A 14,545-nucleotide genomic window follows, 5' to 3' on the forward strand; every position below is an offset into this window, starting at 1 on the left:
GCCAAACCTGTTCTCTCCACCTTTTGGAGGTAAGACAAGAAACGAGAGGCTTAAAAGGCTGTTTTGTGAAGCTAGGGCTATAAAGATAACGGAGAAAATTTTCTATAGGGACACAAGGTCCCCATCCTGAGGACTTTCAGTGGGATGCTCACCGGTCTGGAGTGTTTGGAGTTGTCCCTGCCTTAGTTATGTGGTACTACGAGATTGAGGTACCGAAGGGCCTTGAGCACTTGAGGCTGGAGGGCCTTTTCAGCCCTATAGCCTGGGATTTCATTATTTGTATATTCTTTCAGTGCTATACACATTCTTTGCATAGTATTTTCAAAACCCTAACTTTATAGAAATCCAGGAAGTGGTCTCTGTGGGAGGGCGCTCTTTCTATGAAGCTTTAGTACATACTGGAGGTCCACTGTTCCATCAAGCCATATTAAGTTTTTATAAACCTGCTTACAGGATAGCTCCAATCATAAGGCATTTACCACTTCCACAGTAAAACACAGGTCAGTCAGCAGCTGGCAGAGCCCAGTGCAGTTTCAGATTTGTTTAATTTGATAGAAGCCCAGTGTACCAGGACACCATCCCCCTAAGCTGCCAGACAGGGCTCCTGAACAGGACACGCTGCCTCATTTTTACTTTTTATCCTTCCACAAGAAGGCACAGGGTCAGGTTTTGTCAGAGCAAGGTGAGGCGGGCAGGGCCCTCTGGAGGCCGGCTGCTCCCACCCCTGCCCAAGCAGGGACACCCAGAGCAGGCTGCCCAGGACCACGTCCAGGCGGCTTCTGAAGGTCTCCAAGGAGGAGACCCCACAGCCTCCCTGGGCAGCCTGTGCCGGCGCTCAGCCACCCACACAGCGCAGAAGGGACCCGCCGTGCCCCAGGCTGTGCCCGCTGCCCCTTCTCCTGGCCCTGAGCCCCCTGCCGGGATCCTGCCGCCACCCCCTCCCCTCACAGACCACCCCAACATGGCGGCCAGCCCCACTCCCACCTCCCCCTCCTTCAGCGCGCATGTGCGGGATGCCCGGCACTACAACTCCCAGCATGCCCCGCTCTCCCGCCGCCATCCCGTCAGCCACAGCGGCACCACCCCCCTCCACCCCTCCACCCCTCCACCCGGCCCCCCCCGGTAACGGAGCCCCGGTGCCGCCCCCCCCCATACTTCCATACCCCCCCCCCGCCCCCTCCGCGTGCTCCCAGCCCGCAGCACGGCCCCGCCGGCCCTGCCCCGCCGCGCCCCGCTTCACGCCCCCTGCTTCCGCTTCCGGCCTCGCCCTTCCGCTCCCAGAGCGCCCCGCGCCGCGCCATGGCCCACACTGGTGAGGAGCCGGCGGCGGGGTCTCGGCGCCTCCCGCGCGGCCTCGGGGCCCCTCAGGGCCCCTCAGGGCCCTCCTCGGCCCCCGGGCTGCGGCCCTGCGCTGCGGGCGGGCAGCGCCCGGCCTCGGCTGGGCCTTGGGGCCGGGGGCCGGCGGGGGGCGGCGGGGCGGGTGCGTGGGGCCCGCTCTGAGGGGAGCCGAACCCGGCCGCGTGCTGGGGGGAGCTCGGGGAGCGGCCTCGGGCTGCGCCGGGGGGGGGGGGGGTCGGGTTGGAAATGAGGAGACATTTCTTCTCAGAAAGAGCAGTCAGGCACTGGGACGGGTTGCCCAGGGAGGTGGCGGTGTCACCGTCCCTGGGGGTGTTCAAGGAGAGGTTGGACGTGGTGGTTAGGGACAGGGTTTAGTGGGTGACACTGGTGGTAGGGGGTGGTTGGACCAGGTGATCTTGGAGGGCTTCTCCAGCCCTAACGATCCTGTGCTTGTATGATTTTAAGAACCCCTGGAACTCAAAAATATAACCAAAGCAAAGCTCATGCAGGTGGTACTCTAGGCTTCTGTTGTATCTTCTCTAAGTAGTTAAATGCTTTGGGTACTTTGGGGTGCGGCTTAATTTGGGGTACTTTTTGTTGTCATTTAGTTTGAGACTTAATCCTGCTGGATTTGCATGCTCGTACTGGAATCTATTATTCTCTTGTAAATATGAATGACTAAAATTTGCTCGTTTGGTTCAGCGAGTGTCTAAGTCACGCAAATACTGCTAGCTTGCAAAGGTCTTGGGCAGCATCACAGCGTAACTGCTTCCTACCAGCAGGTCAGTGGAGCATACAAAGATTTGCTTTAGTTATATATTATATTATATTTAGTTTTAGTTATCCATATTTGCAGGTGGACTGAGGTCTTCATGGACTTTTTGGTCTGTAGTAGAGTCTTTTTCTGTAGTATAGTTAAAAATATCCTCCCAGCAAGTGGAAAACAGGCAACTTTAGCATTTACCGTTGCCTCTGATGTGCTGGCCTGTCTCTCTGTAAACCTGGTGTCTGAGTTGTTTGCTTGCTGGGTCACCTGTCCAGCCAACAGGACAGCCTGAAAAAAGCAAATGAACCAGGTCTTGTTGTCTTTGCTGGTTTGCGTGTTTCCTTTCAGAGTGAAGTAGTGCTACGGGAAACAGGTTTATCTAGCTCAGAAAACCAGGGGCTCTTGGTGCTGAGGTACAGTGACTGTCAGGGCAGAGTCCAAATGTGAAACTTTGTTGCAGTTCCTAATTTTGGTGTTAGGTGTTGAACGATTTATAGCAAGACCCCTTTTTTTTCTTTTTCCTGTTTTTCCTTTGACTTGTTGTATTGCATAGGGAAGCTACAAGCTTTGAGGAACAGTAATTCACGGCGGGCGAGGTGAAGAGCACAATAACGGGGCCCAATGGAGCCCCGATTTCAGTGTCGTGGTGCCTTGGTCGTGGTCCCGACTCTGTCCCTGTGGTGGGCTGGCAGGGCTCACACCCCAACAGCTTGTGGCACAGCTCGGAGGTGGAGCATGCCCCCCCTTAAACGTTTCCAGCCTCTGACGCGAAGTCCTCTCATGACGGACCAGAAATGACAGCAACGTTAAATATTTATGTCTTCACTTTTCCAATCAAAAGCATGGACAGGGCTTGAATCTGAACGCTGTAAATAAAAACACCCAAACCACATCCCCGAAAATGCTGGCGTGTGCACGAGGCTTCCAGATGAAGTTCTTGGGTGATTTGGTTTCAAAATGTGAATTTAACTGCTGGTTTTCCTTATGCGTATACCCACCTAGTTCCTGTAGTGGATAAAGATGTAAAGGCTTCTGAATAGGAGCCTAATAGTGTTTTTTGTAGAAGTTTGACCCTTGGTTGCAAAGGGCTGGTAGGGATACGTGTTGACAAGATTTTCAGTTAAAATGGAAGTGAGCCGGGTAGATTTGTGAAGGCCATAATTTAGTTTTGGTGTAAATGAGAAGCTGTGTGGTAGGTTAAGGTAGACGTACTGAAAGCTGGGGTAGTTTGTGTCTTGTACCCCCTTCTTTGGTGTTGCTTGTTGCATCGTCCCCTCCAGACTATCTCGTGGAGCCTGCGTGTGCTTAGGCATGAGTCAGGCAGTTTCTGTTTTCCTTTGCCCTGGCACTCAGCTTTAAATCTGGTTAACGAGAATTCAGTAGTGGAGAACAGTCGGTGTCACTTTAGCAAGGAAACTACTGCGTACCCTAAGCACCAACATTTCCGTGATTCTTTATGCTAAACCTCTGAGTGATATGTCGAGGTGCTATGCGTTAATGTGGAGACTAGCTTCCTTCCAGCCTGTAAACAGTTCACATGAACTGTAAAAATGCTTTCTCATAAGAAATTCTATGCTGTCAAGGTTGTACAAAGAATTGACTCTTCAGTAGTGTTCATGCTGTGATAAGAGCTGTACAGTTACCCTTTTTTTTCCTACTGTGCAAAAATGACAGACCGGTTTTGTTTTTTTTAATAGCTTAGTTTCTAGAGGTAGGTTTCCTAAAACCATAGTTGTTGTTTTGAAAACAATTCCTGTTTATATAATAACTGTTCGGTTAATATTTAGCCTCTTTAGACACTATTTAATAACTGAGAAATAACAAATGCTTTTCTTTCTTTCACAGACAATGATTTGCAAGGAACAAATAGTTCAGGATCATTGGGTGGTCTTGATGTTCGTAGAAGAATCCCTATAAAGCTGATCTCAAAACAGACCAATAAAGCCAAACCTGCCCCTCGGACTCCCAGAAATATGAACAGGATGCCTTCCAAGACCCAAGCTGGTGATGAAGGTAAGTAAATACTACAAACACCAGCCCTGTAAGAAGGAAGCATGTTATTCTGCAGCTCCAGTCAGTTTTGAGGACCTGGAATCCGAGGTTCTGTACAACTGCAAAGCAAGTTTCACATTTCCAGGCTCTGCTGTGCTATAAGGAATAAATGATGCCAATTCCCAAAATGCATTCTTACTTTTCTCATTGTACGTTCTCGCAGAATGGGCCCAGCAGGCTGGGAATGTCGTGGCCTTTCTTGATTATTTCATTATAAATGATGCATGCGCTTAACAGCAGCTGGTGTCAACCGGGGAAGTGTTGTAGTTGGCTTGTCTTCTTCTCTTTCTTCTTCCCACAGAAGAATTTGATTATAATGAAGAGGAGCGGTATGAATGCAAAGGAGGTGAGATGTTTGGAAATCAAAGGAGATTCCCTGGACCCATTTTTTGGGATTATAAGGTACAGTCATGTTTGGAAAATCATGGATCTCTCTTTGAATACTTTTTAAAATAACAGTGCTTACTAAAAACACATTCTCTGCCTTGTCGTGTTTGTGGTGTTCTTGCTTCATTCTCAGTTAATTCAGAAGTAATGTGTTGGTTGATGATGATTGAAATGAGCAGCTTTAGTGATTTTTTTTTTCTCCCTACCCCTTTCTCTCTTCTACCAGATAAACCTGCTGGGCGAGAAGGACGATACACCTGTCCATTTCTGTGATAAGTGTGGGTTGCCCATCAAAACCTATGGACGCATGGTGAGTGAAACCATCAGTAGAAGCAGCAGCCATGGTTTCCCTTTAGGTACAATTTGGTATTGCTGTATCACTGCGAAGCCTCTAGGGATGGTTTATTCGGAGGTCTGCAGAAAGCAGCAGCAGAAGAATATCAGGATAGAACCAGGGCCTTAATTACTGAAATGTTTTGTTCTGGTCGAGTTTACTTTGCTCCTTGATTTAGAAAAGTAAGCTTGAAAGTGTTAAAATGAGAAGCTTTAAAACAAAAACCCCAAAATAGGAACAAAAGTCTTTCAAGTTCAGTGGTTTTCGATCTTGTACCAGTTGGCTTTAAAAATAATCTTTTTATGTCACTGGGTGATTGGCAACCAAGGTAGAAAACACTTTTTATGCCTTTAAAACTAGTGTAACTAATTCCTAGAGATTTAGATTCATGTGATGTAGCAGACTTAGGGCTCTGACTCGATGATTGTTGATGATTGATGATGCTTTTAAGACATTCCCTGCTTGCACATAAAGTAAGTGTAATTAGACTGCATATACAGTTTCTGTAAAGGTTCAGTATTACTGGAAAACTTAACATTTTTACCTATACTGTTTTTGCCAGCTCCTTAAAGAAAAAAAAAAAAAAACTTGCTTTCCCAAGCCCTGGACTCAAACTGTTTTTGAACTGTTCTATTTAAAGTAGACTGTTAACTGCTACGTTATATCTGTTTGTTTCATAAGTAACTGAAGTGCTTCTATTATTAGGAATTGTGTGCTGTGGAATGACGTATCTTGTCTTGACAGAGCCTTTTTTTCTTCTAGATACCCTGCAAGCATGTTTTCTGCTATGACTGTGCTATACTCCATGAGAAGAAGGGAGACAAAATGTGTCCAGGGTAAGTTCTCCTGAAATTTTTCTTAAGGGAAACGTAGGAGAGAAAATTAAATGCCTCATTTCGGATAATGTATTAACGTTTCTTATTTATGTGCACTTAGGAGAGGTAGCAGAGTGCTCTTACTGCACCGCTGGATTACAGTTTCATATCTCACAGTTAATAGAGTGTAAAAGATTAATGTTTACATTGCTGTTTAAATATTTGTGTAGATAAAGTGTAATTGCTCGAGTTTGAAAAGGAATAAAAAGCTGTTTAATTACTCAGTGTCACTCTGGGTAAGTACTAAAACGCCAAGGGAATTTGTGACAGAGGGTGATGCTATATCTAAATTTCCACCCCATGAAATGTTGGTTATTTCACAGTTGTATTTGGAGGCTTACAAGTTTGTTTAACTTCAAAATCAACAAAATGTTTTTCATTGCTGCAGTGGGGGGAAAAACATGATATCAAATTTGGATAATTATGGCAAAATGGTTGACTTCTAACAACAGCAACAACAAAAACTTGCAGATTATTGTCTGTGATGACAGTAAACTAATTTTTTCTTCTCATTCAGCTGTAACGAACCCGTGCAGCGAATCGAGCAGTGCGTACGAGGGTCTCTCTTCATGTGTAGCATTGTTCAAGGGTGCAAGAGAACTTACCTGTCGCAGAGGGACCTACAAGCTCACATCAACCACCGCCATATGAGAGCTGGGAAGCCCGTTACTCGCCCTCCGCTCGAGCCCGTTCATCCTCCGATTGCCCCGCCACCCGCTGAAATTCCTGAGCGCTTCATAATGCCGCCTGAGAAGCACCACATGAGCCACATTCCGCCAAAGCAGCACATCATGATGCCCCCACCTCCTCTGCAGCACGTGCCGCACGAGCATTACAACCAGCCACACGAAGACATCCGTGCCCCTCCGGCGGAGATGGCCATGGCTCCGCCGCCGCCCCGCCCGGTCAGTCAGGACACCTTCCGCATCTCCACGCGGAAACACAGCAACCTGATAACTGTTCCCATTCAGGATGATTCCAGTTCGGGTGCTCGAGAACCACCTCCGCCAGCCCCGGCACCCGCTCACCATCATCCCGAGTATCAGGGGCAACCGGTGGTAACGCACCCTCACCATATAATGCCTCCACAGCAGCATTACGCGCCACCCCCACCACCACCTCCACCAATAAGCCATCCTCTGCAGCATCCTCCCCAGGCAGCAGGCACTCCTCACATGGTGTATAGCCAAGCTCCTCCGCCACCAATGACCTCTGCTCCTCCTCCAATAACCCCGCCACCTGGACATATAATTGCCCAGATGCCGCCATACATGAATCATCCTCCTCCGGGACCTCCCCCTCCTCAGCACGGAGGCCCCCCCGTAAATGTAAGCGCGCCCCCTCCCCACCACTACAACCCTAACTCTTTGCCACAGTTCAGTGAAGATCAAGGGACTCTTAGTCCCCCTTTCACGCAGCCGGGGGGGATGAGTCCAGGGATTTGGCCAGCTCCACGAGGGCCGCCTCCACCTCCAAGAATGCAAGGGCCTCCTGCTCAGGCCCCTCTTCCTGGACCACACCACCCTGATCAAGCCAGGTACAGACCCTATTACCAATGATAGGAGCAGTTATATGAATAGAGAGTGCTATGAAGAGGATAAAACTATATACAACAGCCTTTTAATTAATTGTTGGGGGGGGTTGTTTTTTTAAATACTGTCATTTTGACTGTAAGACGTTTTTGGGTTTGGATCTTTAATGATTTTTAAGCCTTGGATGTAGGACTCTGACTTCAGATACTCTGTAGTGCTAAAATAAGTGGCTTAGTAGACCACAGTTGCATTTTAACAGAACTTCTGTCTATAGTGTGGCTAAATTGTCCTTAAGATGAACGCTTGTAATATTTCTTCCTGGAGAAAAAGAACACGTGTTGTACCATTCTGAATATTGTTTTTGTTAAATCCAACATTTAGTTTCACTTGTGATACATTTTTGTTAACCTGTGTACAATAATTAAATCAAAACATGGTTGTAAAAGTGGTGGGTTTTTATGTGAAGTCAACACAGACACGGTTCCAGGACACTGTTTTGGCACTAATGCTATCCAAGTGGGAAACATAAGGGGAAATATTAAGGAAACTTTGATATTTTTACTAACATCTACTGTTACTTTTAATGAATTCAGGCTATGGTGAATTCATGACACTAGAAATCAGACATCCAAACACCGTATTTCAGGTTTGTTGGGTTTGTTTTAGTTTCTTTTTTTTTTGTCTTAATTTTTGCAGTATCAAGACCAAGATAAATTTATCGGAAACGCAGCTTTGGGTGTGACACGAAACCAGGTTATGATGTTACGGGTGTGGGTGGTGGTCTGGGGGCTAGTTTTGTTTGAGAAGATTCTGTTTACATGTACACTCCTCAGTGGTGTGAATTCAAATTATTTTGTTTACTTATGGTTATGTTCGTGTGGAAGTGGCCATGAACTGGCTTGCCATGTCTGAGAGAAGCAGATTGTTTTTGGTCGTGAAGTGGCATTTACCTCTGTCACTTTATATAATACTTACAGTTGGAAAACTTCCCATTTGGTAACATGAAAGAAAGGGTCTGAAATCCCTTATGTAGATATGAAAAGAAAATAATAAAAGCTACACATCCTTCAACTGTTTCAATTTTTGTGCTGCATACTTAATTGGACAGTTAAGAGTCCTTTTTTATAAAGGTGGCAATATAAGCAGGCCCTGGGGGCTGTTTTGACCCCATATTTAGGTTTTATAAGCACGCTCTTAAATATAAGATGTGAATGTTCTCTTTTAGTGCAGCTGGTAGCTGAGCCAGACAGTGATAAGACAGTTTTGAATGTTTGCCTTTGTGTTTCTAATCAATGTTAGTGCTGAACCCTTTATTCTTTTTCTCCAAAATGTCACGTTTCTAGTAGTAGTGATTTTAGATGAAGAAATCCTGTGTGTTTTTTTAAGGTTTGTAATTTCCTGCAGAAAATCTGAATTCTCTTTAAAACCTCACTCTTTCTATTTTGTACTTTTTTTTTTCCTGCTTCATAATTGTTTAGTTTATCAAAGAGCTGTGGCAGTACAACATTCCCAATTTTGTAGTTCTGTGTCAACCATGTATTTTTTAATTACCTGAGCAAGCGTTGTGTAAATTTGCTCTGTCCTTGACTGCCGTTGATTTCCTTGTGACCACGGGCAAATCTTTCGGTCTACCTTTCAAACAAATGCAGCTGCATGACACCTCTTTGGAGACGTGCAAATAAATTCTGGGATGTACAATAAATTCTGGGGTGTGCAAATGGCTGGTAAGCGTCAGCTGGCCAAAAGTCTGCTTAGCTGTGATGTGCCTGTTTCGAAGACAGAGTTCTTTGGTTTGGTTTCTCTGCAGAATAAGTCATTTTAAATAAAACACTGGCAAAGAAAAAGGTTGGTTGTGGTATTGTGCTGCGGTACGTGGCTGGTTGACGATTGAGTGCGTCAGCGTGCGTGAAGGAGAAAATGACCGCCAGCATTATTTTTTTTCAGTAATTTATAATAAACGCATGAGGAACCTTTAAGTGCTCCCTTTTGTCATTGCTACTAGGAGGTCGCTTGGGGCAGATTTGTGTTACAGAATATAACTTCATTGAGGAGGAAATCCCTGTGTCTGAAGTGACCAACGCTCCTTGACTCCTGAAAGCCAAACTGACGGCTGACAGACCTTTTCTGGAGAGACTTGCTGATGGCTCTCGGCACCGGCTGCGTTCTGTTAGGCGTGCTGCGTGATTTACTCGGGCACCACGTGGCACGCTTCTGTGCAGGGTTAAACCACAACACAGGGCAGTGCGCCAGCATCACCAGCACGCTCTGTTTTGCAAAACAAGGCTTTCTGAAATCAGCTATTACCCATCAAATCGGAGTGATGAGGAAGTAATCCAAATCTCTTCATCATGCTAGTTTTTAGAAATAAATCAGACTATGTGTTTTTGTTAAACGTTACCTAGTCTGTTGTGAAGCAAATGAAGTTTTCATACCTGTGTCCATTGCTGCATTTTTTTAAGCTATTTTTGAAGCGCTTCTCTGAAAATCCTGGGACAGTTTCCTTTAGTTGGTTAAGGGACAAGAGCAGCCCTTGTTCCATCAAAAAGTGCAGAAGATAAACGTATGTCACCGTAGAAACTGTGTGAGAATTTGGGGGTTTTGTTTATGTTTGAGGCGATGACTTTGTGCTTGCTGTATAATGACCTCAATATATTACTAAATTTATTATTACCCCAAAAGTCAATGGGATCCCTTGAATCGTTTAATGGATCAAAAGTCTTTGTGATTGAGAAGTTACTGAAGAGTCATCTCCTGTAGATAGGATTTGGACTTGGGTCAAACTTCTGTGTATTGCTTGCATTGGAAGACCTAAATGTGTTTTATGTTTACATCTTGAAGTTTTAAGTTTACCTATATAGCCAAGGGTACCATTGATAATCTCATATTTACAAAATTAAAAGATTTTTGCATTGGTTGAAACGTTACGTTGACAATCGTCTTTGTTTATGTCTTTCTTTGGGGTTTTGTTTTATTTTTAAAACACTGGTAGTTTCAGTGTGAAGTTCAGGAATGCCGTATATTGTATTTCACTGTATGATTAAGGGTCTTTGAGATGGTGAGAAGTACTTCTGAATTCTTTGGATTCATAGTTGGGTCTTCCTTTAATGACAGACACTGAATCGAGCTGGTCTTATTCTGAACGATTATCCCTGTCAGTGGCAGCGATCTCCCTGCTGAGGCATTGCCAAGCAGATCTCAGGTTTTAAGAGACCCCTGACAACATTAAAATGTTAGTTATTGTGAGATCCTCCAACAGGGCCATTTAAGGGAATGAAAAGGAGTTTGATGATAGTTTGTGTTCACAATGGAATGGATTAAAGGACACGAATGGATGGCCTGAAGACATCAGTGGTTTAAGATTTATCTTCAGTTCCATCTCTAATTTTGCTTAAAGGATCGCCTGCAACTGTGCATGTTTCACGACAAGCAGCTAATTACATGAACACGTACCTTCTTTGGGTTTTGAGAATGCTACGAACATAAAGATTGGGTGCTTGTATGTGGTGAGTGACATTTAAGTGACTTTTTTTTGTGTTCTTTTAAAGAAGAAAAATTGCGTCCTAGATCTAATCCGGGAGAGTTAGAAGTCCATAGTGGATGGAGTGTCCCTCCTTTGTGTTTATGGCTCTCGAGGGAGAGTCAAGTTGTTTGTTAGAAAATAAAGTGGAAGTAATTCATATTCATTTCATGTTGGAGTTTGCAGACATCACAATGGAGTAAACTGGTCTGTCTTCTGTGTTATGTAAAGTCAAGTGCTCTCAGAAGCAAATTTGTGGATAACTTTTTCTCTGTGGGTCAAGTCAGAGCACACCTCTCTCTTCCTAAAATGCTTCCTGCTCTGCAAAACTCGGGTCTCATTTTGTTCATTTTCATCTCGACTCTACATTTCTAAAGGACATATCAGTATTATACAAGTTGTATTTTCACTGGTTTTTACTTTATGTTAAAAACAATTCTTAACAACAGTGAATTCATCTCTGTATGGAAATGGTGCCCTCCACTGGTTCTTCACTGGGTTCAGGAATGTTATATTCATACTGATGGTTCATCTTGAGCGGTTTGTAAACCCGACTAGCTGCATTTCTTTGGGCAACATGAATGACAGTAATGAAGATTAAAGCTCCTTTTAGTCTTGACTTAGCCACAAGACATTGTGACTTCAGAAGCTTTTCCTACTCTGAATTTTATTTGCTTGTTCTGTGAATGTGGGGCGTTATCTTTTTTTCCAGTTTTAATTTGGTTTCTGAGTGCAAAAGATTAACAGAAATTAAAAGACTAAAAAATCCAGCATGCATCCTGAAAGATGTGGGTGGAATAGCAGCAGGAAGCTGTTAAGTTGGCTCAGTCGTCCTGATGCTGTTATCAGTGAGTGCTAACAGGACTTAGAAGTGTAACACGCTTCTGTTAATGGAAAGAGGGATCATTCGTGTTCAGAAACAGGCAGGAATGCTCCATTTCTGTATGGTAGTGTTTTGCAGTAGAACTGCAGCTTAAGTTATTAAACCAAAGAACAACAAGAAAAATGATTTTAAATAGACATGAATACCCTCCAGTCTACAGTGTTTTATTCAGTTCTGTTTGTGAAAAACAATACCTGAACACAGCTCCAAAATCAATGGTGAGTGATTTCCTACACTAAATCAAATTACCTGAGTGCTAATGAGAGCTCCTGCGCTTGTTCCTAGCCATCCCTGGGTCAGGTAAACTTCCAGGCATTTTCTTAGGAAGCGTAGAGGAGCAGATGTGGAAAGAGGAGCATGAGAAGCAAGCCGTCTACATTTGGCACAGGGATGAGGAATGGAGAGCTGTAATCGGTGTTTCTTTTCTAATAGCATTTACAGATACTTTTTCCTGTTTCCAAACTATGAACTTTTAGTTAGAAATTGAGAAAACTATGGGCTTACATGTTATAAAACTCTCTCCATCAGTCCCCAGGCCTCAAATAACTGAGTAACTTTGATTTTTTTGGTTTTGTTTCCATGTTTCACACAATCTCTTCTGCATTACAAAGTGAAAACCAGGCCTGGGAGTAGGCTTGAGCGTCTCAGGCTCTTTGGCTTCTGTATTTTTCACCCCCTTGTAGGCTCTAAGATGGTTATTACGAAGTTACCAAGCATCTGTGCTGTGCTGGGGAGAGGTGGGCTCAGAATATGTCCTAATGGATTGATGACACCAGCCAGCTCTCCAAAAAGAAAGCAGGTATGAAATTTTCCTTTTTATTCTTGAGTAAAGGATTAAAAAGCACTGTGTGGTATTGCTCTGACCGAGCAGTAACTGCTCAGTGGAAGAGCAAGCTTTGGGTTTTCAAAGGTCCCTGTGTCAAAAACAAGCCGGTAGAGCTGCATCGCCACCACATCCCACGGCAGAGCAAGACTCTGTGCTGCAGCCTGCATGAGGGTAAACTACCAGGAGAAATGTTAGCGGTACGAGAGAAACAGAAAGTTGAATGCAGAAATAACCAGGAAAAAAAAAAAGAAAAAAAAAAAACAGAAATCACATAAGACATCAGAAACACAATGCTGTTGTCAATGCAAGAAATGAGCGGGTGGTTAAGAAGATGCCAAGTATTAGGAACAAGTGAGGTGGGAGTGCAAGGCTCTCTGGTTAAGGCTGTCTGGGTCTTGCATCCATTTTAGAAATGGTGAATAGTTTTGGAAGGTGAAATTATGCTCTGTTGAATTCTGGTTTTATATCTGGTAGAAATCAGAAGGCTTGAACTAGTTTTGTCAAGGTACTTGGTAACAAGTGAAGCACACTATGACGTTTTGATTTTTCCAGTTGTTTGCATAGCACACAGGGCATTGTGCTACATCAGGAGAGTCATTAGTTTTAAAATTAATTGTTCTGAGGAGTGCAACTGAGAATACTTTTTCTTAAGCTGAGGCCTGTCGGTACACTCAATGTTTTTGAAGAGAAATACGTGGTGTCTGGTGTCTTACCCTTTTCTTTTCTTGCTTCCACCAGACTGACTTGCCTACGCTAGTAATGTGTGCCCGAGTCTGTGCCAGTGCGTGCGAGCACAGGGCTGAAAGGAGCAGCCCCAGCCGGGAAGTCTAGCTTCTACTGACTCCAGTAGGATGTGGTACTGAGATTCCATAATTGCATTAAGCAGGTTAGATATTTTCTTCTCTTTTTCTGAGTGAGAAGGCTATTCCAGAATCTCACCATTGTAAAAATTAGGAAGCATCTTCTAATATCTAGGTTATGTTTAGCTTTAGCCAGTTTATACTTTTTTCTTTTTTCTTCCCCTCATATGCTATTATTATTATTATTATTATTTATTAATCTTACATAGCTTTTCTTCTCTCCTGGTTTAAATCCCTGATGTATCTATAACCCTTCTTGTCAGCCCTTGAATACGGGCTCTCCATTCCACAAAGATCCTCATAGCTCTTCTCCTCTTCAGTTGCAGTTTGATTTCTTCTTTCTTGAACAGGCGGGCTCACTGTGAGCGTTCAGAGCATTCAGAGTGAAATCTCATCCATGCACTGTGCAGCAGCACTAACAACTATCTTATTCTGCTGGAGAAACAAATCTGCTCTGATACAATCTATGGTTTTTTGAAGGTTGCATTAGAAAAGCAGTTGAGTGACATTCTGACCTCAGTCTTCAAGGTCCCCTCTTTCTTTTTGTATTCAAAAGCTCCTCAGTTTAATATTATCTTCCAGTTGCCTTCGGAGCCTCCTCATTTTAATGTTATCTTCCAGCTTGACTTTATTTAGCAGATTTCATCAGATAACTCCAGATTTTTGTAACAAACAATTAATGCAAATATTTAACACATCAATCCTTCCTCCACCCCAGTACTTCTATTTCAAAGCTCCTGCTCATCATCTCCTCCTTAGTATAACCCATCTTCGCCTTTCAGTGCCTTTGCTTATCCCATCTTCTGTAACCACATTAACTGTTGCCCACCTGGCTCTGCATGGTAGGTTTTGCTCGGGTCTAGAGAGATGAAATCTATGGCATTTCCCTTTGGGAGCTCTGTTTGCTAACTGGTGGTTATGTGAGCTATGATGGTTAGGTGAGCGTGGCATGCATACATCTACCTTTTACAAACGCAAGCCACATTTCTTCCCACATATTCCTGTCTGGTTTTCCTTCAAATTTTGTTCTGAAGTCTTGCATACTACTGAGATAAAAATCATGGTTCTTATTTACCTGGAACACTTTCTCCTTCCCTCCAGCCCCTCTTAAGGACGAGTCTGAATGCACTGCTCTGGTCACCCCTGACTTGGTTGAAAGTCAAAGCTGTACTAGA

General features: G+C 44.1%; 1 protein-coding gene across 5 annotated transcripts; it reads left to right on the plus strand.

The window, feature by feature from the left end:
• The first annotated feature begins 1,200 nt into the window (after positions 1 to 1,200).
• On the plus strand, positions 1,201 to 9,128 carry CBLL1 (Cbl proto-oncogene like 1). Of its 5 annotated transcripts, none has more exons than XM_080589992.1 (6): positions 1,201 to 1,312; positions 3,950 to 4,117; positions 4,458 to 4,558; positions 4,770 to 4,853; positions 5,640 to 5,713; positions 6,270 to 9,128. In XM_080589992.1, the coding sequence occupies exons 1-6, from the start codon at positions 1,300 to 1,302 to the stop codon at positions 7,309 to 7,311; spliced, it is 1,482 nt and encodes a 493-aa protein (XP_080446118.1). In that variant the 5' UTR covers positions 1,201 to 1,299; the 3' UTR covers positions 7,312 to 9,128. The 5 variants fall into 5 exon arrangements, with proteins under 5 accessions (XP_080446118.1, XP_080446119.1, XP_080446117.1 ...); XM_080589993.1 differs by having other exon boundaries at positions 4,461 to 4,558; XM_080589991.1 differs by lacking the exon at positions 1,201 to 1,312 and adding an exon at positions 1,571 to 1,847 and having other exon boundaries at positions 4,461 to 4,558.
• The last annotated feature ends 5,417 nt before the right edge of the window (positions 9,129 to 14,545 follow it).

The sequence above is a fragment of the Anser brachyrhynchus genome (assembly GCF_964034855.1).
Source record: "Anser brachyrhynchus genome assembly, chromosome: 1".
Classification (NCBI taxonomy): domain Eukaryota; kingdom Metazoa; phylum Chordata; class Aves; order Anseriformes; family Anatidae; genus Anser; species Anser brachyrhynchus.

Bases quoted from the DNA above. Each gene is read 5' to 3' on its own strand.
- CBLL1 (XM_080589990.1), top strand. From the start codon at position 1,793: ATGATTTTAAGAACCCCTGGAACTCAAAAATATAACCAAAGCAAAGCT. The intron at 4,559-4,769 runs GTACAGTCATGT...CTCTTCTACCAG, and splicing joins CCATTTTTTGGGATTATAAG to ATAAACCTGCTGGGCGAGAA. The intron at 5,714-6,269 runs GTAAGTTCTCCT...CTTCTCATTCAG, and splicing joins GGAGACAAAATGTGTCCAGG to CTGTAACGAACCCGTGCAGC.